The 27,225-nt window shown below is 37.4% G+C and overlaps 1 protein-coding gene across 2 annotated transcripts in view; it reads left to right on the forward strand.

Moving 5' to 3' along the window:
* Nucleotides 1–1,241: 1,241 nt before the first annotated feature.
* The window catches only part of KMT2E (lysine methyltransferase 2E (inactive)), an 86,910-nt gene continuing 60,926 nt past the window's right edge, over nt 1,242–27,225 (forward strand). The window contains exons 1-3 of one of the 2 annotated variants that reach the window (XM_075558520.1): nt 1,242–1,591; nt 23,247–23,319; nt 26,841–27,025. In XM_075558520.1, the coding sequence (XP_075414635.1) occupies nt 26,955–27,025 (71 nt within the window). In that variant the 5' untranslated portion in view covers nt 1,242–1,591; nt 23,247–23,319; nt 26,841–26,954. The remainder of the gene's footprint in view (nt 1,592–23,246; nt 23,320–26,840; nt 27,026–27,225) is intronic. The other variant, XM_075558519.1, reaches the window with a different exon arrangement.

Genomic DNA, 27,225 nt, shown 5'->3' on the forward strand with positions numbered 1-27,225 from the left:
ACAGGTGGAAATGGTCAGGGAAGAGCCTTGAGATTCCCTTCGCCACTGCTTGGATTCCATTTCGGCCGCAGCAGCAGCGAGCACCAGCGCCACTTCTCCCCTTTCTGCCTTCGCTACAGCCTCCCCCGACCGTCTCGGCCCCACCCGCTGCTGCAGCATGAGGTCATCGCTAGCCAATCACGAAACGCCGGCCAGAACACATCCGGCCACGATTGGCTGCGGAAGACCGCCTCTGCCTCGCCCCACCCGGCTCACCGCGCGCCCCGGGTCGCCGTGGGGCAAGGACGAGACAGCAACGGCCATTTCGGGGAAAGACCCCGAGAGAAGAACCGGAACCACCGTGTCATTTGAGTGGGGAAGCCCGTTTTATTCTTTGCCCTCCCTTTCTTCTTTCCAGATAACCCCGTCTCTGTTCCTCCCTCGTTTAATCACCGCCACATAAAGGAATTCCCGTGCCCCTCCCCGCACATTGTCCCGCCGGCAGGGAAATCCGTCCCCAGGGCCAAGAGAAGGAGGAGGCAGCGACGGCAACTGCACCGACAGCAACGGCAGCTTTTACCCCGATACACGGTGGCAGGGAGGCGGCGCTGACGGTGGCTGTGTTTTTCCTGCAGTTTCTCCCCCCATCCTCCTCCGTTTCTCGCTCCTCCATCGAGACGGCACTGGACTCGCCGGCTCCGCTTTTATCCGGTGCTCGGAGCCTGCGCACTGGAGTCGCCTCAACCCCCAGTGGGCGTCGAGTGACACCCCAACCGGGTTCACCCTGCGCTGGAGGGCAGACTCAGGGAGGAGGGGAGACTGGGAGTGAGGTGGTTTGGGGAGTGGGAGAAAGCGCATGGCGATCGGAGGGGGTCACTCCCCGGCCCACGGTCATTATCCTTCCACCCAGCAATAGCATGCCCAAGCTCACCTACATCCAGACTTGAGGGCTACTCAGGGAAAAGGGGGGTCAAGAGCCAGCCCCAAGAGATACCGAGACTCCCCCACATCTTCGGTCAATTGTTGAGTGCATCGATTGCAAAAGACGGAGAGTCTCTCCACCTCTCGGCTTTCTATCTCCTCTATTTTCGAGCCTCTCTGGAGCGCAACAGTGGGCAGCCGCCCACAAGCAAAATGGCGGCGGGCAGCTTCGTCCCCTCCCCCTCTGCCCCTGCGGAGCGGGGCGGGCGGGCCCCGTGCACTTGCCGCCGCCGCCGCCGCCGTCGCTGCCGCCGCCGCGGACGCCGCCGCCGCCGCCGCCGCCGTCGCCGCCATTTTCCCAGAGCGAGAGGCAGTGACACTGAGCGGGCGCAGGGGGCCGAGTCGGAGACCGAGCCTGAGTTCGGGAGCGGCAACAGGGGAGGCAGAGACACTTTGAGCAGCCTCGCCGTCGCCTCTGCGTTCCTGCTGACTGACTGGGTGCCCCCTCCCCTACTCCTCCGTTGCTGGAGAAGAGGCTGCGCGCTGCTGTTTGGGGAGGGGGTGTGTGGAGCCGGGTCCTGAGTCCGCAGTGACTGCTCTCAGGGGGTCGCCTGCTCGCGGAGGTGTGGAGAGACTCCTTGGGGGTCGAGCGAATAACGGGGTTCGGGTGTCTGCTGTGTGAACATCACAGGTCAGTGCCTGTCGTCTCTGGGAGTTCAAGGGGTTTGCGGGTGGGGGGGACTTGTGTGTCTGGCGGGATGGGGGGACTCCCTCATCTTTATCCTTCCGGGGAGGGAGTCGACGTTGACACTCAGGTGTTTTTACTGGAGCAAGACGGTGCTTGTTGAATCGAATCGAGCCCACCTCGCCCCTGCCCCTGCCCCTCGCAAAGGGGGCATGATGGCGGGTTTTAGGGTCGGGGAAGGGGGAGCCGGCAGTTAACCCCCCTGAGAGGGAGGGAGGGAAGGAGGGAGGGGGCGCCCTGCGCCGGGCAGCAGGTGAGGGCCGCCGGGCGCCGAGGGCGGCGGGCCGGTGACTGACTGGCTGAGGGGAGTAGGGCTGCTGCCGGAGCGGTGGCCGCGCCGCGCTCTCCGCCGGCGCGTCGTGCTCAGGTGCTGGGCGCCCACCTAGGCCCAGGTTCCTGTCCCCTTTCTTGCCCGGCGGTCAGCCGCTGCTGGAATTTTCTGGTCGGCGCGGAGGGGCGGAAAGGACGCCGGGGGACGGCGCGCTCTTTGTGGGAAGGGGAAGGGTTCTCTCCGGGAGAGGGTAAACCCGCCCCTGAGGTGGTCCCCCCGTGCCCAGCCCTCAGCAGTCTCCTCCCTGCCCCCTCCCCTGGCATTCTCGCCGTCCTTCCCTGTACCGGAGGCTTCGGACCCACAATATGGCACATTTCGAAGGAGCTTATTTTGACCAAGGGGTTGGCACAAACCCGGTGGCAGCAGACACAGAGGAGAAACAAACGGTTCACTGTGCGAAATGGGGGAGGGGGCAGAAAAAACAATCCGGTGCTCGCTGCCACCGGCCCTGGTTCCCCACAGGGCCGCCCTGGCCGGACTGCGCCTGCAGAAGGGGACAATTCAAAGTCCAAGAGCAACCTCCAGAGTTCGCTCCAGAGGAAACCTCGTGTGGCCCTTCTTAGCCCCTGTCTTTGAGAAGGAGAGATGTGAGGAATGTAAGGTGCTAGGGAGCTTGGGAGACCTTGGAGAGAATGAAGTGAGGTGCATTCCACTCTAGGCTGAAGACGTCCCTACCTGCCTAGGAAACATCCCCGTGTATTTCCGTAATACCTGCGATGGGGAGTAAAAACTGAAATTTCCCTCTTTTGTCCTTTACAGATTCTAAAAATGGCGGCCCCAGGCTGATGTTGTGGTAATCTAATCAGCTCGGGTCCTCCACACCCCATGCAGTGCGTTTGTCTGCAGCATATTACAGGCTTATTATGTTTACATGAAAAGATGGCTTTTTCCCCCCTTTCCCAAGCCCTCTACAAAAATGTGCTGATTTTACTCCCTATTGCAATGCTGTGCTTTAGTTAATCAATTGTATTGTTTTGATTCTTTCCCCCTCCCTGAGTGGCACATTAAATGCCACCACTTTTGAAAAAAATAACAGGTATCCTTGGATATTTTAGTGGCAGGGATAGGTGCCCGTAAACATATATTTGAGGACAAATAACCGTTTTTGTTCAGTTTAAGCCAAGCATCTTTCACTCAGTATGCCAAAATAAATTCAAATGTGTGTGAGTATGTAAGTGCGGCCTATTTTATATCATTCGACATTTTAGTCTAGAGCAAATGGTTTCTCATCCAACTTCTGAAAAATCTTGTGGATTTGGCTTTTCTACTGTTTGGGATTCGTAGGGACCTGTACAAGCAAGCCTAAACCTGTTACTTCATCTGGTGAAGAGGTGCTATTATATTATTTTTGCACCTATTTTTATTCCCAATTCCTGTGTATTTGAAAAAGTGAAGCTCCATCCCTTGCTGCCTTTTAAAATGGTCTGACCGAATACTACCATAATTATGTAAGTAAAAAAGTACGAATTTTAGCTCGTGAGATCCCCCATCTCCTTCCATTCGTGCTCATTGGTTTATTATGGGATTGTGGATTTAGTCTGTTTCAATAGACCTTTCATAAAAGCTGTGCCATATAGAGTCTTGAGTTCATTTTAACCAATGGGACCAACAATTACATGGTGTTATTTAACTATTTCTAAAATTGTGAATTCATTTTTTTTTGGTAGTGTAAAGTTGAGTTTCTCTTTGGCATGAACTAAGTAGTGAGATAGGGAGGAACATTAATGGCATTTAATGACCATTTTGATTATGGAGCAATTGAAGGATGAGTGCCTTTCAGTACAGTAGTACTTAAAAGGGTTTAGAGTATACATTTTTCATGATTCTCCTATTCCATTGTAAATATTTTAGAGCAGAGTTTACTTAATATGGTGAATATAAGGTAGTGAATATAAGACTGTACATAGTCTTGCTTAGAAGCCTTGAAATAATTTGCTTAGAAAATAAAAGTAGGTAGTAGGGGTAAGGATTTGGGTCTATACTTATTTTTAGGTTCTGCCTGAGCATGTAAATATAAATCCTTCACAATTCTGTAAAGATTGTGCACTTATTTTATAGGCTAGGTGGTTAAGATCTGTGATAGTTTAAACTTATTGCTAGTTTGAGAGCTGTGATACTTTAAACTTATTGTACACTTTGAGATCTATATTCCCTTTATATAGCCACTGCAGGGAATACACTCTCTTCTCCCCCCCCCCCCCCCCCATTGTGAGGTAGGTCAGATGGCCTTATTTGACTTCTGCAGAAAATATCATGTTAGAAATTACAAGGAGCTAGTAAAGCTACCTTCAGTCTCCTTACTTTCTACATACTTGTTGGCTTCATGGTTTTAGGGTTTTGGCTTCTTTGTTTTTTTATTACTTTTGATGTGCTTTGGTTTTAGTTTCTGTGAAATGAAAACTGCCCATTTTTAGTATATTGCACCTTGTTTACAATGGTTGCTTTGCAAATAACATGTATGTGTATGTATATATATGTTTCTGATCAATGTATTTCTCAATTGACTATGTGTTTTAAATTAGGATTGTGAAGGCAAATATATAAGAAGGGTAGGCATAATTTCTGTTCCCAGAACATTTTGAAATCTTTGGTCCCTTGGGGGAAAAACTAGTCAAATATGGTCTTTGTTCTTAGGATAGCTGAGTTTGGGGGTGAGGGATTAATTGTTTATCTGGTTAAGTGGATTTGTAGAAAACTAATGTAATTGGAGAGCAGATTTTATTTTTAGCAACTACATTTTGATCAAACTCTCCATTTTTAATCAGTTTAAACTTAGAATCTTTGCATTTGTTCTCCATTTACCTTAAAACCTACCAGACTGACAACTCCTACAATGTTTATTTTTTTAATGGCTTCTAGCCAGAGACTCCTTGTCTTATAGTTCACAGTAAGCTAGGAATTTTTTAAATCTAAAAATGAGGAAGTGAGGAGAGAAATTGAAATTCTACCTTCAACACATATTTTATGAAAAGAAAACACTATGGTGTATTGGGGAAATTATACCTTCTTAAATTGGTTTCTCAGTTTTGAAGGCAAATTAACCCATTTTCATGCATCAATCTCAAAGAAGCCATGGCTTTATTTTTAAAGGTATATTATGACAATCCTAACACAGCTCTTTTCTTTAAGTTGCTGCTGGAACTTAAATGTGCACAATTAATATATTGAGTTTTAAATGTATAAAATGAATAGAATTTTGAAACACTGTCAACTGCTTAGAGAATGTTGGTATGGTGTTTGTTATTTAAAAATATTTTCCTCGTGTGTAATAGCTTTTATTTTGATTTTATTCTTAGCAGATGTTAGGTACTCAGTTATTTTTAAGTTTAATGCTTTCATCTAGGAGAGCACATTTACATCTCAAATATTCAGTGATCAGAGTGACAAGTTCCTTGTCATGCATTAGACTAAAGCATACTTGTATTTTATGAGACTTATTTTTTAATATTGTGTATAGAATTGTTTTTCTTGTGCTTCGATAATAAAATTATTTTTTGTGCTGACTAATGAAATGGTAAGAGGAATATGTTTTGAAATATTGATATAGAAATGTTTGCTAGATTTCAGGTTGGATTTTAAATTCAAATTATTTGAATTTTCTTTTTTCTTTTTTTGTGATGTCCAAATATTGGAAAGAGCTTTTGTGTGTGTGTGTGTGTGTGTGTGTGTGTGTGTGTGTATGTAATTCTTTGTAGTACTTAAAATTTATTAAATGTGGAAAGGCAGCGTTTTTGGTTTAAGATGGTTAAGTAGACAGAATTTGACTACCATCTTGCTAGTCTGAATAAACAATGAATTAGTAATAATTGATGCAAATTTTTATTGTGAGCACCTACACTAAGTGCTATACAAAAATGAAATGGTGGTAACTTGGGGTTGAATTAATTAGATCTTATTTATATCTTTAAGAATGTGAGATTTTTTTTAGTCACTAAGCATGCTTTTTATTTCAAACAGCCAAGAAAACAGTTGGTCATATATTTTATTTAGTATACATTTTCACTTGATGTGAAGTGAAAGCTTTTTTCCCCTTACAGACAGCCCACAAATTGGATTTAAGACAGGCATCTTTGGGGAAGAAGTAGGAGTAGGGCAAGCTAATGGGAGGTTAGGTAACTTGTTTAAGTTGTTGAATACAAAAATACTTATCTGAAAAGTATCATCTAATTCACAGTTCACAATAAAGTTGTTGTTTTTTTTTAATTTTTATATTAGGTGAATTTTATAGCTTTGTTATAAATAGGACCTAGTTATTTGCCAAAGCTATTTGGTAAGTTTTGGGGATGTTTGACATTTTAATGCAGTGGATTAATCTTGGAATTCCATTTTGAAATGCTGCATTAAGACATGATCAAAGCAGACATTTACTTTTTAATAAAAACGTTTTAAATAAAAATGCATTTAAAAATTGTAACTCATGTGAAATTTGGGTTTATGAAAAGACCTATATACAAATCAACATGAGAAAAAACAATTTGTATAACTTTATTTATACAACAATTGGAGAAGAGAGGTAAATTCTTAACAACTCTTAGATGATTGCTTAATTGAGAGTTAATCCAAAGCAAGACACACTCTTGGTCTTAATTTTGTTATTGAGAAAGGTAATGTTGAGCAACCATACCTGTGTTATAGACAACATAGTTGCAGCATTTAAAGTCTGAACCTATAGCAGAAAGCTAAGACGTATTAGCAAGTCTGAATTAATTTTGGTTTGTAATATTTGTAAAATAATTTAAAACACATATTGCTTAACATTTTATCTGGACTTTAAAATTGTTAAAATTTTTTATTTATACTAGTTTTCAAAAGGATATTTGAAACACAGTTTCTGTTTAAAGATCTATTAACTGAAATTTACCCTAATAAATCATTTTAATTTTGAGTTAAATAAATTTACCCATTAAATGTTTTCTCAATTTTTTAGTGTAAAAATAAGTTCAAGTCTAGTGTCAGTGGTTTTCAGCTGAGACTGAGGAATATAGTGAAAAGAATTAAGCATCACGACTTAAAATATTGCTAGAAAAATATAATTTTGGTTTTCAAAGGTTTATATATAAGGAAAAAAATATGAGAAAGATGCACTCTTCTAGTATTTTCATTTTCTTATTTTATGGAATGAAATAATTTTTGTTTTGAGTCTATAGAGTGATCCCTTACATTCTTGTTATCTTGCTTTATATATCATTTTTAAAATACAAGGACATGGTTCACAATTTTGAAAACCCTTTTCCTCTCTTAATGATGTGACAGAAGATGGAGACTCTTAAATGGTTAGAATTGCGTCCTAATAGCCATAAATGGATAGGATCTGAGACTGACCTGACACATAGTAGTACTCCAGGAAATAAAGTTACTCCTTTTGTAAATATTTGCTTCTCTTTAAATGTAGTTGTTTAATTGGTTGAATTGACATTTATTACATCTTAAGTCCCCTGGAGCTAACCCTCCCCCCACCCCCAAAACAAGTACAACATTTTGTTGGACTATTAACCTCAAGACCAACAGTTCAGAATCACCAGCTGTTCCTTGGAGGGTAGAGGAAGCTTTCTACTCTCCTAAAGAGTTACAGTCTTGGAAACCCAAAGGGCAGCTGCTCCTACCCTGTTCTATGAGGTTTACTTTGAGTCAGAATCAACTGGATGGCAATGAGATAGAGAGAAAGATACATAGAGGGAGCCCTAGTGTGTAGTTATTTCACACATTGAACTGCTACCCCCCAGGTCAGAAGTTTGAAGACACTAAGGGAGAAAGATGAGGCTGTCTGTGCCCATAGAGATAGAAAGCCTATCAACCCAACGGGGCAGTTCTGCCCTGTCCTATATAGATCACTATGAGCTGGAATCTGAGTCAGAATTGATTTATTGGAAATGGATTTTTTTTTAATGTACCTTGAGAGAGAAGAATGTCCCTGCCTTAAAATAATTTCTAATTTGTTTCTCCCTCTCAAACCGGCTGTTTTGTTTTAGGATTTGTTTACAAGCAAGAAGCAGAAATCTGCTTCAGCTAACTTAAGTAAAGAATATATTAGAAGGTGATAGGAATATTCGAGAACTTTTTGAAAGGAAATATAAAGGAACCTCACAGGAATGGGCAAAGCACCAGATAGCCACTTTTCTTCATCTTGAGTTCTCTGATTACCTGTTATTGGTTAAGGAAAAAACAGGAGGCCTGGTGCAGAAGTGGATTAAGCATTGGGCTGCTAAAGAAAGGTTGGCTCAGTCTGAACCCATTAGCTGTTTCTTGGGAGAAAGATGAGGCAATCTGTTTCTATAAAAATGTATAGCCTTGGAAACCCTAAGCAGCTGTTCTACCTTATCCTTTAGGTTCACTATGAGTTGGAATCAACTTGGTTTGTTTTGTTAAGGAAATGGTAGCAGAGTACGTATTTGTGGGTGTGTGTATGTGTGTGTAAAATTTCTTTGGATTGGGGAACAAGAAAACAACTTTAATTTGTCTGTAAAGAGTAGCCTTTTTGGAAAACGCATAGATATTCAAATATAGTTAGGAAGGTATCCACAACTAAATAATTGGTTATCAAATGGATGACCTAATTTTTAATTTAAAATATAAATACATACATAAGTTGAATGCTGTGTATGCATACTAAAGTTTTTTTGAAATTTCAAACATACAGATAAGTTATATGAGTAATACAAAGAATTCTCTTATACTGCTCATTCAGATTCTGTAATTTTTAGCATTTTGCCACATTTATTAAGTTCTGATACATAAAATTTTGTTCTAAACCATCTGAGAGAAGATTGTATAAAATACACTCCTTATAACCCAGTACTTTAGTATGCATTTCCTAAGAACAAGGATGTTTTCTTACATAACCAGAGTAATTATCAAATACAGAAAATTTAGCATTGATGTATTTTTTAATGTATTTTTAAAATGTATTTTATCTAGCGTATAATCCATATTCCAATTTTATAACAACCCCTAGCGCCCACCCATAGTAACCAATCCAGGATCATATACTTAGTTTCTCGCGTCTTTTGACAATAATTCCTTAGTGTTTATCTTTCATAAATGGTAGTAGACTAATTGTTTATGCAATATCCTTTGATTTGGGTTTGCCCCAGGTTTCTTTATGATTAGATCTAGATAATGTATATTTGGATAGAACATTTGGTTAAAGTGTTGAATAGTTTCTCCACTATGTTTCTGGTATTTTTCCTTTTGTAGTTATTAAATCATTTGTGTGCAGATACTTTAAGATGGTATAAATATTCTTAAACTTAACAGACTTTCCTCGATTGAACATCTCTTTAAGATTCTTGCCTGAAAAAGTTATAACTATACCGGTTGCAAACATAGTAAATTTTTACAGTGGTTGTTTCTAGGTACTTAAGGTTGTGAGAATTTTAATTTCTTGCTGTTCTTTGATTTTTCTGTAATGCAAATTAGTTGCTTCTATCGTCACAACAAATGGAAACTTTTTATTGTGAAAATATGCATAAAAACATATCCCAACACTTTCTACACATGCCATTCATTGACATTGATTACATTTTTCTAGTTTTACAATATTCTCAATATCCTTTTCCAAATCATTCCACCATCATTAACACAAACTCAGCGCTCCCTTAGCAAAAGCTCCTCCTTTCCTTTTCACTAATAGTAATCTTTAATGATCTTTGATTTCTATATATTTGCTTACTTCACCAAAAATAAGGTCACATAGTATTTGGATTTTTCATTCAACATAATGTTTTCAAGGTACATCCATATAATGGCCTATATAAAAACTCATCTACCTTTAAGGTTGAGAGACCATGCACGGCACAGTGAAACACTTTCTGGTTCTGCACCACCCTCACAATCACTGTATGTTTGAGTCCATTGTTGTAGCCACTGGGTATCCATCTCCTTTGACAATCTTCCTCTTTTCTACTTCATCTTGTGGCTAACTTAAAAAATGCTGCAATAAATATTGGTGTACAGGTTTCAGTTTGTGCTTATACCATTACATCTTATGGTTATATATCTAGATTGGGATTGCTGAGTCATACAGTGGATGAGGGTTCTAGTATTTCTTCAACCTTAAATGAAAAATTTTAAGGGAGAAAAACTGTAGATAGATTTTATTTGTATTTCTGTACAGTTTCCTACACAAATAGGACTTGGGGTGTTTCTTGGATCCTGGTCTAATTTGAAATCCATGAAACAGAAATTATGGACTTAGATCATTACATTTATTTTTACAATGTGGTTCCAATTTCTCACTTAGGTTTTTAGAATTATTACTGAGTCTTGATTTACATCTGTATTTAGGATTATGGTTTTCTGCTAATACTAACACTGATTTCTAAGGCAAAGATGAAAATCTATTTTAATATCAGTGAGTCACCCCTCTCCATTTAAAAAAAAAAGTCCTCCAAGAAATTTTAAGTAAATGATTTTGGGGGAAATTGGGACTCTTTTTACATACATGTAAATTAATACTTTTTCCCCCTCTTTAAAAAATCATACTATTGGGGACTTGTAAATACTTTTTTTTAAAGGGTTGGTGAGGTATTACATGTAATCCGGCAAAGTTCTAGTTATATGTAACTCATAACAAAGCAATAGACAACAGAAAAGTGGGTGAAGGGAGATATCGGTCAGTGCAAGACATGAAAAAAAAATTTATAAGTTATCAAGAGTTTGTGGGAGAGGGAGAGGAAAAAATGAGCTGATACCAAGGGCTCAAGTTGAAAGAAAATGTTTTGAAAATGATGGCAACAAAGGTTCAAATGTGCTTGACACAATGTATATATGTATTATGATAAGAGCTGTATGAGCCCCCCATAAAATTGATTTTTTTAAAAGGCTTATAGCTAGAGGGTTTTCTATCAGATCAGAGTATCTACCCTAGTATGCACATGTAAAGTAGGACACTATTGACAGAAGAGAATCACTTAAGACTCTGGAGTTAAAGCTATTTAAATCAAACATTTCGCATTGTGATCGAGGGACACTTGTATCAACTATATGAAGTATTCTTAAAATGAACCTTCTTGGGCCCCATCCCAGACCTGTGGAGTCCTGTCTTTGGAGGGAGCCTTAAGATTGCATTTTATTACTGTCCCAGCTAATTTTTACACTGTTCCAGTTGTTCCTTTTTATTTTACAAGGAGATTGAACCCTAGATAGATTTAAAAAACTTTCTCAACGTCCTATAGTTAGGTTAATTGATTAGGGACTAAAAATTAGGTGTTTGTACTTAATACTTTTCTAGGATGCCTTGCTGATTTTCCTCTTGGGAAACCAAATGTCTGGTTTTGGAATCTGAATGAGGGAAAATTGATCTTTGAGCAATGGCAGACTCTTCATATGCATTTCCACATCCCAATTCAAGATGATTTTTTTTTGTTTCTAAAACTCATGCATTATTTGCATAAAGATCTTGGATTGGAACTATAGCAATATAGACTGAGTAAAGTTTGTGGTGACCTTTGAATGCCAAGATTAAAGTATGGACTTTATGGTAGAGCTACTAAAAAGTTTGCTTTGGTTATTAACATGATAGAAATGCTTCTTTCCTTCCCCACTTTTAATTATTTTAAATTGTAAATTAGAAGGTTTACACTAGATCATCAACTCTTTCTTAATGTTTGGTTTGTGATAGACCCATAAACAAACTCACTGCCATCTAGTCGATCCTGACTCATAATGACCCTATAGGACAGTGTAGAGCTGTCTCTAGGTTTCTGATACGGTAACTCTTTATGGGAGTAGAAAGCCTCATCTCCTATTGAGTGGTTTCAAAATGCTGACCTTGTGGGTAGCAGCCCAATCAATAAAACACAAACTGTTGGTCCCTAATGTATGTATGTAAATCTAGATATATTTTTTAATCTGAACTTGGATGAATTGTATTATATTCTGCCACTTTCTTTCATCTCTTAGTGTGAAAACCTAAAGATGCTATTTTATAATCTGTTTCTGGTTAGCTCAGTGGGGTTTACAGGACCCAACTGATAAACATTTTTCTTTTTTTCTTGTAAGCTGTGGTTTTATTACCCTAATCTTGGGCAGATTGTGCTTATTATTTTTTTTTAATAAATCATTTTATTGGAAGCTCAGACAGCTGATAAACAGATTTTTAATGCTTCTGGAATACAGTGATGACTTTTCAAGACCCAGTCTTGACCTTTAAAGGTTATCTTGTGAGATTTAAATTATACTCTTCTTAAGAACCTCTCTAATAACTCTGATAATACTGTGATCTAGATTCATTGTGAACACATGGTGGGAGCAATGGATTTTGGTTTGCTGATCTGGCATATCTTTTTTCACAGGAAGAAGCTAATTGTTATGTTGACCTTTATCATTGGGAGTAGTTTGTGTGTTCTTTTAGCCTGGAACTGGTGTTTTATAACCTTGTTGTACGTTAGCTATTTAGCTATATTATTTAGTGTGTATTAACTGTACATTTGCCTATTAACTACTTGTAGTTAAAAAGAGATTCTGCTGGTATAGGCAAAAATACCACTTCTTGTTATCTACTATTGAGTTGACTTTGATTCATAGCAACCCCAAGGAGTGTAAAATTGATGTCTTTTGCTGCCAAAAGGAAACAGTTCATTAAGGATTCTGGAAAACATATTTCTAGCTTACTCTCCAACTTCATGAATAATTTTTTTGCCCTTCCATGTCCATTTTTTTAAATAGTTGATACCCTCAAATACATATACACACATATACAAAAGCATACATGCTTGGAAAAATCTTTCCAATAAAGTTTGTAAGTGGGAGTGGGTATAGCCTGTCTCTTACCAAATGTACTGGTCCTTTATAGAACTCATTGTCTTACTCAACCGCATTCTTGGTATTTCATTTCTCTTACCATTTTTGCTGTATTATAGTTTCTCAGTGGTCGTATGCCTTGTTCGAGACAAGCTACTCTAAAAGCCCATCTTGACCAGGACATAAGTATTTTTCCTAATAAAGACTGTTAAGTCCATAATTCATTTATTTTTATTGTGGTAAAATATGTAACAAAGCACTTGCTATATTAACCACTTGTAAGTGTGCAATTGAGTGACACTAACCACATTCACTGTGTAGTGCAAACATCACCACTATCCATTGCCTAATGCTTTTCATTACCTCAAACAGAAACCCAGTACCCCGTAAGCAAGCAATATGACCTCGTTTCCCCTCACCTTCTCATTCTTGGTGACCACTAATAAACGTTTGTTTCTATTCCTTCTGTTTATTCTAGCTATTTCATAAACATGGAATTATGCAATACATATCTGTCCTTTGGTTTCTTATTTATTTCACTCAGCATAATGTTTTCAATGTTCATCTACATTATAGCATATATCAGAGCTTTATTTCTCTTTATGGCTAAGTAATATTCTATTGAGCCCTGGTGGAACAGTGGTTAAGAACTCAGCTACAAACTTAAAGGTTGACTATTCAAGCCTGCCATCTGTACTGTGGAAGAAAGATGTGGCATTCTGCTTCTGTAAAGATTTACAGTCATGAAAACCCTCTAGAGACATTTTTTGCTCTCAGTAGCAATGGGGTTTGGGGTATAAATATATACCACATTTTGTTTACTCTGCTTTTAATTATTTTTTATATATGCCTAGCAGTACAATTGCTGGGACAGGTGGGCAATTCCACATTTACTTTCTAAGGAGATGCCAAAATGTTTTCCATAGCATCTGCACCAATTTCTACATGTTTTCACAAACACCTCACCCCCGCCCTTTTTTCCCCCTGATAAAAGCCATTAAACTGTGTGTAAAATAAATGGTAGTCAGTTCATTTTTGAGGTTAAGTACATTATTCTTTTTCTCCAAGCTTCATCTTTCTAATTGTAACAGTGGTTTTTGTGTGTTTGTTTTCTATTTATGTTAATATGTAAGGAAAAAGAAATGTCTTTGAATATTCTTAATTTTGGAATTAGCATGGGAAAATGCTAAAGAAGTATATTATTTTAACATAGAAAGTATTTACATTTAGTTTTTCTTTTTAAAATTCATTTTGGCCCCTTGATCATTTTAGGGCTTATTGAATACTTGGCAATTAAGTTACTCTTACATATTGGTTACCCTTTGCCTTTAGGATTTAAAGTAAATATTTTCAATCCATGTGAGATCTTAACATCAGGAAAAGTGATGGAGCTTTGCTTTATTTTCCTTTTGACTATTTGAGTCAATAGTGTAGTAATTGGAGTTGGTTATTATTGAATTGAATAATAGAATCTTCATATCTTCTATGAGGCAAGAGCACTAACATTAGTAGTGTGTTTTTCAGTTTACCATGCATTGCAACATCTATAAAGACTTGTTTACCAGGGCCATTATAGCTAAAGAATGACTGATTAAGAATTTGAATTCAAGATTTTGACTTTAAAATATATATTTTTAAAAGCTTCCTATGTAAGATAAAAACCAAACCATACTCACTGTCATTGAATTGATTCCAACTCATAGCAACCTCTTGGGGCAGAATAAAACAACCCTCTTGGATTTCCTAAATTGTAGATTTTTATAGTAGCAGAAAGTCTCTCTTCTTCAGAGGTGGCAGGTGGTTTTGAATTGCTGACTTTTTGGTTAGAAGCCTAACATGTAACCGACCATGCCACTAGATCTCTTGATGTAAGATAAACCATTTTTTAAATATTCTGATTTCTAATAGCTTTCCACTGATCCTTACAGAGGATTAGTTTTTGGCAACATAATGAGAATGCACTAATTATTAACACAGGCTGTTACTCAGGAAAACCACTCTAAGGTATCATTGATTATATTTGATTGCTGCAGATCATTCCAGCTTGATTCTATTGACTGCTCATTCCCTAACAAAACTCAAACCCAATGCTGTCAAGTCAATGAAAACACATATGGACTCCATATGTGCAAAGTAGTACTAACCTATAAGGACTTTAAAGTAATTTTAATGGGAATAGACACCCAAATCTTCTGCAGAACAGCTAATGGGTAGACACCATTCACCTTTTGGTTAGCAGTTGAGCATTTAATCACTGTGCCACTAGAGCTCCTGCTAATTCCCCAGCACCCGTTATTCAGGACATAGTATGTGCTCAACAAGCACGTTGAATGAATTTGAATTGATTTTATTATCTTTTGGAATAAAATAGTTGCCACAGTGTGGAGGAACATGTCCTATAGATGGCTGGAAATAGAAAAGCAAATAGGAAATAATAGTTACATTTAAGATTGATGGAAGTTAAGTCTAAGAAGAGGGAAGACTGAGTCTTCCTAAACAATCAGTTTAGGGTAATAAGGGAATGAGAAGCAATTAAACAAGTAAGCATTGTAGAATGAAATCAACCACTAAAATTCTTTATTGGTTTTTTTTAAATATTTGAAAGTTAGAGATCATAAATGCATTGAGAAAGCAAAAGTATGTTTTAATCAAGAATAATGTAGATCATATCTTAGGAGCTGCGCCAAACGTAGGCTTTGAGATATTATTTTTAAATACAATTCTTGCTTTTAGGGTGAAGTGGATGAATTTAGTTTTAGAAGGAAAAGCGGGGCAAAAAACTACCAGCTGTTTGAAAATTATGTTTGTCAAAATGTCACACACAACATTTAAATCAAAAGATATTGCTGTTAATATATGCATGAGTTTATTCCAAACAAAATATGATCGGTGTATGGCTACATATAAATCATCTCAGTGTTACAATTGGCATAGTCTCTTTAGGGTGACTTCAAGAAAAAGATCCAATCAAAACAATGGCTTCCAAGGGGATCTGTTGGGCCAGTTAGATTCAAGGCTTAGAGACCAGCTCAGAAGGTTATGGCTCTGTGTGTGTGTGTGTGTGTGTGTGTGTGTGTGTGGTGTATTTTTAGCAGAAGGGGCTGGGGGAACCCCAAAGGGAGATCTTGATAGATTTTTCTCAGAAGAAGCAGGATACCATTTATTTTTGGAAAGTACTAAGAAAATGGAAAACTACATGGTGAAAGAAAAATAACCTAGGAAAGTTGCACTGAGGTTTTTTTTTTTTCATCATGACAACCTACTCATTCTTAAACAATTGAGAATTTCATATGGAAACCTTATCTCATATACTCTACAGCACTGATCTTGCCTTTTTTGACTTTTTTCTCCTCCAAATCAACACTTAAATATCATTTAGTCCCTTGGGAATGCCTACACTGCCATTTTTTGACAGGTGTGAATCGAAGAGCACAGAATTCTTCAGAGAAGGATTAGAGATATGGAAACACTACCCTTAGAAGTAATAAGCTTAAGTGGAGGGTATGTTGAGAAATAATAATTTGACATTTGGATAGTTTTGTTTAATAAAGTTTTCTATGACTTTTTTTTCATCGCAGTAGGTAGTAAATTCCTTGGGAGGTTAGGAAAGGAAGAGATTAATGTGGAACAGGTTTATAGCAAGAATGGTCTTTTGAGATAACTTTTTTTTAAAGTTTTGTTTTTAAGCAGGAAGTTCTCCAATGGTTGATCTACTAGAGATCTCAAAGTCGGTTTTGTGACAGATGTTTAAGTTGGGAAGGTTTCAAGGAAGCAGTGTTGGGTAAATGATCATTGAAATTTTAAGAGGAGTTTTACTTGGTGAAAGATATAAAAGGGAAGCAAAATGACTTTTAAAAAATTGAAAAGAATGATGAGTATGTTAATATTGAGAAGAATATTAAGATAATTTACATATTGAAATAATTAGTATGGAACATGGTTACATGAAATATGTCACAGTTAAAGTAACTGTTAACTATGCTATATTTTTAAGTAGAGAAAAGTCATAAAATTAACATCTCAAAGTATATGAGATCTTCAAAAAGTTAATGGAACATAGAATGAAAAGATACTGGAATGGCTTTTTTTCTTCCCATGTTCACATTGTCTCTTGGCCTAAGTTCTGTTTAGGAAGAAAAACTACTTTAAAAAATCATTCCGGTTTCTAAGATCTCAGATAAAATATAGATGATAGGACTAGGGGAAAAATCAATCTTATTAATTAGATTGGGGTACACATTGTTTTGGGAGAAGAGAATGACTTAATTTCTGTTGTGTGAAAAAAAAAGGATTCAGAATATAGTTAGAGGACAATTTAGTTAACCTTGTAAAATGAGGATTGTGTTTTACTTGAGATTAAGGATGAAAGCATAAAATGTTGTCTACTGCCCTTAGTTTAAGGAGGGCTGGTGGTGTAGTGGGTTTTTCTTTGGGCAGTTAACCACAAAGTCAGCCGTTCAAACCTACCAGTGGCTCTGAGGGAGAAGGATGAGCCTTTCTGCTCTCCTAAATAGTTAATAGCCTCACAGACCTTCCAAGTGGTTCTCAACCTTTATAATGCTGCAACCCATTAATACAGTTCATGTTGTGGTGACCCCCCTCAACCATAAAATTACTTTCGTCGCTACTTCATAACTGTCATTTTGCTACTATTATGAATCGGGTGACCCCTGTGAAAAGTTCGTTCTACCCCCAAAAGGTGTCATGACTCACAGGGTGAGAGCCACTGTTTCTAGACCAGTTCTTCACTCCCCTATTGAGTCCCTATGAGTTGGAATTGATTTGATGACAGTGGGTATTGTACTGGTCCTTAACTGCTAGAATACTTATTTAAAGATTTAAAAAGTCTTATGTATGTTGAATGAATAATGGGTAAACTGTTCACAGAGTTGGGGCACAGTGGTTAATTTTTTTTTCTAATATTTTAATTAAAACAGATTTTAATGTATTCTTTGGAAAGTTCACTACTCTTTGGAAACTGTTCATTTCTATGTTTTGGATAAGTAGAATTTACAGGTGAAAATTTTTGCCAGTAATTAAAATTTTTTTTATTACAAATATAAAATCACTTTTGAAAAAAATCATTTTATTGGGGGCTCATACAACTCATCCCAGTCTATGCATACATCAATTGTGTAAAGCACATTTGTACATTCGCTGCCCTCAACACTCTCAAAACATTTGCTCTTCACTTAAGCCCTTGCTATCAGCTCATTTATTCCTTTACCCACTACCCCCTCCTTCATGAACCCTTGATAATTTATAAATTATTAATTATTTTGTCATATCTTACACTGTCCAATGTCTCCATTCACCCACTTTTCTGTTGTCCATCCCCTATGGAGGAGGTTATATGTAGATTCTTGCAATCAGTTTCCCCTTTCTACCCTACCTTCACTCCACCCTCCCAGGATTGCCACTCTTGGCACTGGTCCCTAAGGGATCATCTGTCCTGGATTCCCTGTGTTCCCAGTTCCTATCTGTACAGTGTACATCCTCTGGTGTAGCCAGATTCATAAAGCAGAATTGGGATCATGGGGGGGGGGGAGCATTTAGGAACTAGAGGAAGGTTGTATGTTTCATTGTTGCTACTCTGCCCCTGAACCCTTCTGTAAGGGAATGTCCAGTTGCCTACAGAAGGGTCTTGGGTCCCCAATCGGCACTCCCCCTCATACAGTGATTTGATTTTTTGTTCTGTGATCACACAGGCTGGTGTGCTTCTTCCATGTAGGCTTTGTTACTTCTGAGCTTGATGGCCGCTTGTTTACCTTCAAGCCTTTAAGACCCCAGACACTATATCTCTCTCGATAGCCGGGCACCATCAGCTTTCCTCACCACATTTGCTTATGCACCCATTTGTATAGCGATTATGTCAGGAAAGTGAGTATCATGGAATGCCAGTTTAATGGAACAAAGTGTTCTTGCATTGAGGGAGTACTTGAGTGGAGGCCCAAAGTCCATCTGTACCTTAATACTAAATCTATAAGTATATGCACATCCATCTATTGCCCCATCCTCATATATAAATATATTTACATATGTATATGCCTGTATTTAGAACTCTATAAATGCCCTTTGCCTCCTAGCTCTTTCCTCTATTTCCTTTGACTTTCCTCTTGTCCCACTATCATGCTCAGCCTTAATTTGGGTGTCAGTAATTCCTCTTGGTTACATTGTCCTTGATCAAGCCCTACCAGGCCTCCTATACCCTCCTCACCATCGATTTGGATCACTTGTTGTTCCCTTGTCACTGGGTTTGTTTACACCAGTTCCTTTCCCCCTACCTCCCCCTCTCCCATGTCCCCCTTGGAACAGTCAGTCCCATTATTTTTTCCTCCAGATTGTTCATCCAGTTGATCTTTTTTAGACAGACCTGTGGAGATAGTAACATGCACAAAAACAAGACAGAGCAAAACCAAGCCACAAAAGAAACCAAAACAACAGAAAATCAATGACACAAAAAACCCAAGAACACCAAAAAGAAAAGCCTGTCATTAGTTCAAGGACTGTTTGTTGGCCTTTAGGAGTGTTTTCCGGTCGAGTCTGATGGGGTGGCCAAGCCTTGGCCTCAAAGTCTATTTTTGGTGTTCCCTGGGGACTTCGTTGCTTGGTTTCCCTTGCTATTCTGTTGCATACTTTAGTGTTTTGTCTCAATATGGTGGGATCAGAAGGGGACAATTCCCATGCTGGGTCTCCATTGTTGTCCCCTGTAGGGCTATGGGTCAGTGAGGGATGTCATGTTTCATAGTGGGGCCGGCCATATGGTCTTCTCTGTGGATTGGCTGCTCTTAGTGGGGATATCGTCCTCAAGACTTGATGGGCCAGCATATGCTCCACTCTCTCTTCCTCCCCCTTCATTTGTGCCCATGTTCTCTGATCAAACATGTCTCTCTCCCTGAGCTGCAGCTTCAGTGCTGTCCTATGAAGTAAATTCTTCTGGGGGGAGGTTTGCCAGTGATTTTCACACTCTTCTTCAGAAACCCTTAGGCTTTCCCCATAACTGTTAGGTGAAGGATGCGTAGGGAGGTACATTCCCCCTACCATACTCTCTAACCACAGACATAGCAAGTGTAAGGTGCAAGATGCCTGTTCTACCCACTGGCAGACATCACTAATCAGTTGTGGCATTCTCCCATTACATCTGGCTGTAGCTTCCTTAACAGCACTACAAGTTGACATTAGTTAGCAATCACTGGAAAAGCATAGGAGATTAAAACTACTTTTCTTCTTAGAGCCATGATAAATGTCTAAATTTCTGTGTAAGATTTCATTAAAAAATCTGCCTAAGATTTTTAAAAGTATGGGAGGCTACAATTAAATTTTTAAAAAATGATCCAATTGTAAGCTCACATGCAGTTTAAGAAATAATGCAGAGTGCCTATGGATTTTTCTGTCCCTCATGTGGTAACATTTTGCAACACTGTAGTACAAAATATCACAATTCTACTGATATTTACATTTCTCCAGCTTTGTTTATACTCATTTATGTGTGTCTAGTTCTATGCAGCTTTATCATATGTATAGGCTCCTTTATCTACCACCTCAACCAAGCTACAAAATGAGAATTTTTACCCATTATATCACATTTAAGCAGTTCTGCTTCTGTGGGCACTGGGCTGCTGACCACAAAGTTGATAGTTCAAACCCACCAGTTGTACATTGGGGAAAAGGTTAGGCTGTTTGCTCCTGTAAAGATTTACAGCATGAGAAGTGCTACTAGATTGTTATTATTTAGAATTGACTAGATGGCAGTGAGTATATCAAATTTATATTGTGTGTGGAATTTATTTGATTCAGTAAATTTATACATGTATTTTAATAGTTTTAAAAACTTTTAAAGATAGCTCTTGTTGATACTTAACTACACTCTCTCATCAAAATCTTGTTTGTGTTTAAATTTTATAAAATAGATTTAAGAGTCCACAATCAAAGTCATATCCAAACCCACTGCCATTGAGTTAATGCTGATGCATAGCAACCCTTATATTATAGAATATAGAATAATCCCCACCCCCCTTTTTTTTGGTTGAAACCTTTACAGAAACAGATTGTCAAGAATTTTCTATGTGTTCATATCAACATTTAGGGTGGTAGTCCACATGCCAACTATGATAGTCATTAACCTTTCAGGGTCCTGGTAGCCTATTTATTTTACTGTTATTCTGAAAACAGAATTTTAGCTTAAGAAATTAATTGAAACTCTTCTGATATGTTTGATGTGTGTAATAAAGAGAGTTGGCCATTGAATTTTTATTTTATTTGGCCATTGAATTTTAAGTGGAGTTCTAACATTCTCTGAACTTGGCAGAAAATACAGAAGCACTCATTCTCTTTTACTGACAAAAAATAGACACTGGTAAAAATCACATTTTACAAGTGTAAGTGTTGTTCTCCAATATTAATCTTTTAAGAACTTTTCCTCAGTATTTAATGTCCAAGAATTTTACCTGATAATCAATCATAGCTAACACATAACTAAATGCCACACACACCACTTTAAGTAATTCGGAGATCTATTCTGAGTAGTCCCATTTTCAGATAAGAAAACTAAGGCCCCTAGAGAATAAGTAGGTTTTTATTATTTTTTTTTGAGAATAAGTCATTTTTAATAGTCACTACTAAGTGGCAGTGTGTGATTGCTGAAGCATTGCTACTTTGTTACTGAGTTCAGTAAGTAACGATTGCCTGGTCTTGTACTATGTTACAATGAAGCACTTAAAAACTTGAACTGAATCAAAATATGCCCCATTTTGAGAGAGACTGTTGTCATTTATTTTTTCTTTAGCTGTAAACTCTAGATTACATATTTTACCAATCACCTTTTAATTTTTAATTTCAAGGACATTAATGTGTAGACAAATTGTTGGAGTTCATATCCTAATTGAAATTTACAGCTCTGGAACTATGGACAAGTTTTAAGTCTTCTGCCTCATCTGTAAGATGGAGGTAATAATCATTACTTTCTTATAAGTTTATAAAAGAGCCCTGATGCTGCTGTTTGGTAAGCAGTTCAAACCCACCAGTTGCTCCACAGAAGACAGATAAAGCAATGTGCTTCTTTAAAGATTTACAGCCTCAGAAAATCTATATAGTGTTGCTATGAGTTGGAATTGACTCAGTGAGTTTTGTAGGTTTATTAAAGAGTCTGAGTGGCATAATTGATTATGCACTAGCCTACTAACAGCAGGATCAGTGTAAACTCACTAACCTACTCCTGTACAGATGATAGTATTGGAAACCTTTGTACTTTACCCTATAAGGTCCTTTATGAGTTGGGACTGACTCAGTGGCAATAGGTTTTATAGACCAGTGAGGATTAAACAGTAAAAGCACTCAGTATTTGCTGTCATTGTAATGCTTGAGTATCGATCAGGATTAAATGTTCATGGAAAACTATCTGATGTTAATATTTATCTTATTGGAGAAATACATAATTTTATGCTGCCAAATTTTCATTTTAGCTTTTAAGAGTCTGATATTTATTCTATTATTTTGATTACCATGAGTAATCTGTTAATAGATTAATGAGTATAAGATCATCAACCAGACCAACCTCCATTTACAGTTGAGCCCAGGGCAATGAAATGGTAGCTCTGCTGGAAAAAGACCTGCCTGACTGCTTCCAAGAAGATTACAGCCTTGGAAGCCCAACAGTGCAGTTCTCCTCTGCCAGCTGGGCTCTCTGTGAGCTGGAGTCAGCCCAGGGGCCCCAACAAGATCTTAAAGTAGATCTTGATCAAGCAGTTTCTTTGTTATATCTTAGTCAACTTATTTGAAATAAAGTCTTAATTGTGTAATGAGGATAGTTTAAGTTCCAATTTATATGGAAATCTTGGGTGCAAGGTGTCCTACCATTTCATGTTTATTTTATTTTCATTATTAATCAAGTCAAAGTTTCACTTTAGTCTTTAAGTGATACGTCATTCAAAATACAGTTATTAATTTAATTTGAAGTAGTTACTGAGCATGTGCAAGGCTCGTATAAAGGACAGAAAAATAACAGTAATGGTGCTTCCCTCGAAGACATTGATTAGGCCCATTTATTTGTAGCTTTAGAAAATTCTTTTTCTTCTTCATGGTTTAACCTTTCTGCCTTTTGGAGGCCATATTTCATCTTTCTAGTTCTTTATTATGTTTATTTTTTAACAGCAGACTCCTTTTCTACTTTTTTCCTAATAGACTCTTCTACTTTAATTGCTTTTTATTGTATCACATTTTCTTACTTTAGGATTTTATTTTGGGTTTGATTTTTAAATTTGTGTGTTTGATGTTGTTTACCAAATTTGTATTTAATGCTATATTTTCTCAGTCCCCCCCCACCCCATTTTTGGTATTTAGTTTTGCTTGTTGCTTTCACATGTGTTTACATTCATTTGTGTAATTACATGAGAAATAAATTTATCCTTGTAAGAACTGGCTTCTGTCTTGGTGGGAGTACCTTTGGCTTTAAGTGCCATGTTAGTCGGAAATACCTATAATTTTATGTCATTTGAAAATAGCTCAATACTCCTATGTTCACTTGGTTTCTAGGTCTATTCTGGATAGCAGGTTTTGTGAAGACATTTATTCTTTCTTGGACCTCAGATTTACCAGACATCTCATGGTATTTCCTTTTATATTATATCTTTAATGGCTGACATTTATTCTCAATGTATTTTGTATGTGTTTTACTTACCTTTTGGATGACCAGTTTTGAGATTCACATGGAAGCTTTGTGTAGTAATTGTTGGATTGTGTTGAACTTATCTATTTTTCTTTATGCCTGTGTTAAAAAGTTCACAGTTGTTTTCTTTACTATATTGACTCCTCTTCCCCTGCTCTTTCAAAGATACAATGATTAGCTCGCAATGGATTTTTTTTTTTTTAAGTATCAACTGGAATTTTAAGCAGGGTGAGTTTTTGGCTGTAGAGCTTTTGGGTATTAGTGATTGTAGTGAAATATTTTCCATTTATGGTCTAAGTAAGTAGGGTGTTTTGTTATCTGTGCTCTTGTGAGTAAATTACTGGGCTCTTCCCTGCTGAGTAAAATTTGAAGTCTAGTTCTGCTTCAGATGTGATGATGTATCTTTATCTTGGTGACAGGCTCTGCTTTTAGAGAGCTGCATTTGTGGAGAAGATGCCACTGGTTGTTTTTAAAGCACTCAGCTGTGTAGGGTGATGCTTCTTTGTCTAATGAGGCCAGGGCTGCAGTTCCATTCCAGACGCCTGAATTCATTTGCCGGACATGTGTAGACCGCACTGCGCAGAGTTTGGGTTGTCACCATACAAACATAAGCCGTTCTCTTAGATAAGACAAACCCTTCACTGCTTCATAGAAACAGCCCAGTGTTTGTTGATGGTTGTGCATTAGTATGGGGAAGGACACAATATTAAATTCATGCCCACACAGATTCTTTTAAATTTGAAATATTACTCCATCTACCTAAAACAATATGATTTCTTGATTTGTTTTCCAGTTTCTACTAGTAAATTAACATGCAATCAAAACCTAAGAACATATACTGAACATATAAAGCTTGTTATAATTTTAACCTAAAGAAAAGTTAAGTTGAAAGAAAAGCCCTTTGTTTACATGCTACCAACAAGGAAGAGAATCTTTTTAAAAAATACTGCTATTAGTACGTGTTGTTAGGTCCAAGTCTTTAGCATTTTAAGGAAATACAGAATGAAATACATTTAATGGAACAAACTTGCAGTTTTTGTAAATTGCTTGCAAGTCAGTAATTCTAATGTGGTCTCAGTTAAGGCAGCTTTTCATGGTTTTTACCCTTCTGTAATTGTCTTTGGGCAGCATTTTAATTTAGTGGAGCAGTGTGAAAACATGGCAAGTAGAGAACTATAATTAATTTATTCTTAAAAGCTACTGAGTGATTCTCCTTAATTGAGAGCTAGAGCTTTTCTCTCTCTCTGTGTGTGTGTGTGTGTGTTATGAAATAAGAGCAACTCCTGATAAGTTTTGCATTCATTATTTCATTTTTTCCTCGGATGTCCTATGAAGATAAATCTCCTTTGTATAAACAATGAAACAGATGCTTAAAGAAATTAAGATAGCTTGCATAACTCACATATCTAGTTAGGTGGTAGAGGCAAGATCCAAAGCCTATACTTTTAACCTTAGGTGCAATTGCTTCTATTGTATATTTTTATTATAACATCTTGTAATTTAGTAACTCACTCTCTAGTTACACATGGCTTAAAAGTAAGGCAGGTTTTCTTTTAGTTTTCAAATCACTATCATTATCTTTTTTCCCTATTTTAGTATTTTTTCCCTTTTACAGTCTGTCATTTATCAAATAAGTAAAAAATCAATCTAAGAAACTCAAAATGTATTCAATTTAAAAAACACTGCTATTTAAGTGTTTTAAGTGAAACATTACCGTGGCAGGGACAATTTTATAAGATATTTATTTTCTTCAGAGTTCTTTTATCATTGCTGAGAAGACTTCAAGTTGATGCTTTATAACCAGTACTTGTTGCACATGTTATGTAGTGAGTTTGGAATCCCTGGGTGTTGAATCGGTAAATGCTGAACTACTAGCAAAACCCACCCAGAGGTGCTTCAGAGACAGACCTGGTGATAGGCTGATGAAAGGTCACAGCCTTAGCGGGGGAGCATTTCTATTCAGTACACATGGGGTCACCATGAATCAGAATAGACTTGATTGCAACTACAAACAATAACAAAAGCATTGAGCTTAAAGGAGAAAAGTTTATGTTGGAGCAGAATTATTCTTTGGTTTCTATGGTAAATTTTTATTTAAAAAAACACTCTTAAGGTCTATTAGTTTACCCTACTAATTAATTGTTCATAGTCCCAGCTTAACAAACCCACTTCCACCAGGTTGATTCTGGTTCATAGTGACTCTAGGCTGTAAATCTTTTTTGTTGTTTTTCTACTTCTGGGAGGGTTGTCAGATCCCTCTGAGGCTATAAATCTTTATGGGAGTGGATGCTTCATCTTTCTCCACAGGAGCAGCTGTTGAGTTTGAACCACTGATCTTGAGGTTAGTAGGAATCTAATGCTTACTCGAAAGCACTCTCAGGGCTCCCTAACTGCCATTAGGGAATGAACTAGAGAACTTCTTCAATGTCATTAATGCAGTAAGAAAAATGATAGCCATTGTAAAACAATTGACTATTACAAATAAAATCTTTGTCATCATCTATAGTTTTATATATATATGTATATAGTAGAGTGAATTTGGTTTAAATCCTGGTTTCACCTCTTAAGTTGAGGAAGCTTTGTTATGTGATTTAACCTGTCTTGGTTGGGTTTTAGGTAAAATGGAGATACCTAACTCAGAGTTATGAGGATTAAATGGAGCATATATGTATAAAGCTTAGTTCAGTGCTTAGTCTATAGTAAGTGTTCAGCATTTGTTAGATAGTATATTGTTAGATTACAGATTACTCACTGAATCCAGAAGGCTTATTTTTGAATACTAGTGTATTAAGACATTCCATTTTATTTTTCTTTTTTTTTTTTTAAATTTTAACAATTTATTGGGGCTCATACAATTCTTTTCACAGTTCATATATATACATACATCAATTGTATAAAGCACATCTGTACAGTCTTTGCCCTAATCATTTTTTTCTCTTTTCTTCTTTTACATTTTATTAGGGACTCATACAACTCTTACCACAATCCATACATATACATACATCAATTGTATAAAGCACATCCATACATTCCCTGCCCCAATCATTCTCAAGGCATTTGCTCTCCACTTAAGCCCCTTGCATTTATTTTTCAAAAGGAATAATAATTTGGATCTTCACTAAATAGTATACCTTCATAGTTCTTCATTTGGCATCTTAAATTTATTGTCTAAGGAGGATTATGATTCAGAAACTTAGAGACTTTTCTTTGGGTCAGAGTCACATAATTTAATATTTAAAATAATAAATAGAATAAATTCTAAATCATACTGAGATTTTAATAAAGATTGTGTTCTTGTTATATATCACGTGGCTTTTGCTAGAACTCTGAAGATGTTTCTTAACTGCTCTGTTTCTTTTTTTTAAACAGGGTGGTAGATGCACGTAGATGTTTGCAATATATAGTGTGGCTGTTGTTAGAACTCTGAAGATGTTTCCTAACTGCTTTGTTTTCTTTAACAGGGTTTGTGGATGCACTTAGATGTTTGCAATGAGCACTGTGGCTGGCATGCCCCAGTGTTTTGGATACCAATGCATAGGACTCCATAGTAATCGAATTTACCAGAGGCGAACGTCATGAGCATAGTCATCCCATTGGGGGTTGATACAGCAGAAACGTCATACTTGGAAATGGCTGCCGGCTCAGAGTAAGTCTTATTTTGGATAGGGAAAATCAAAATCAATTTTAGCATAACCCTTTAACTTAATTTGTGCTATTCCATGTATTAAATTCATTCCTAAAATAAAATACCAGGAACTTGAGATTTCTTAACCAAAATTACTTCTATAAATAATTAATTTTAGGCAAAATACCTTATCTTCTTAAACTACTTTTTGTTTTTGCAAT

Source organism: Tenrec ecaudatus, chromosome 9, assembly GCF_050624435.1.
Source record: "Tenrec ecaudatus isolate mTenEca1 chromosome 9, mTenEca1.hap1, whole genome shotgun sequence".
NCBI lineage: Eukaryota > Metazoa > Chordata > Mammalia > Afrosoricida > Tenrecidae > Tenrec > Tenrec ecaudatus.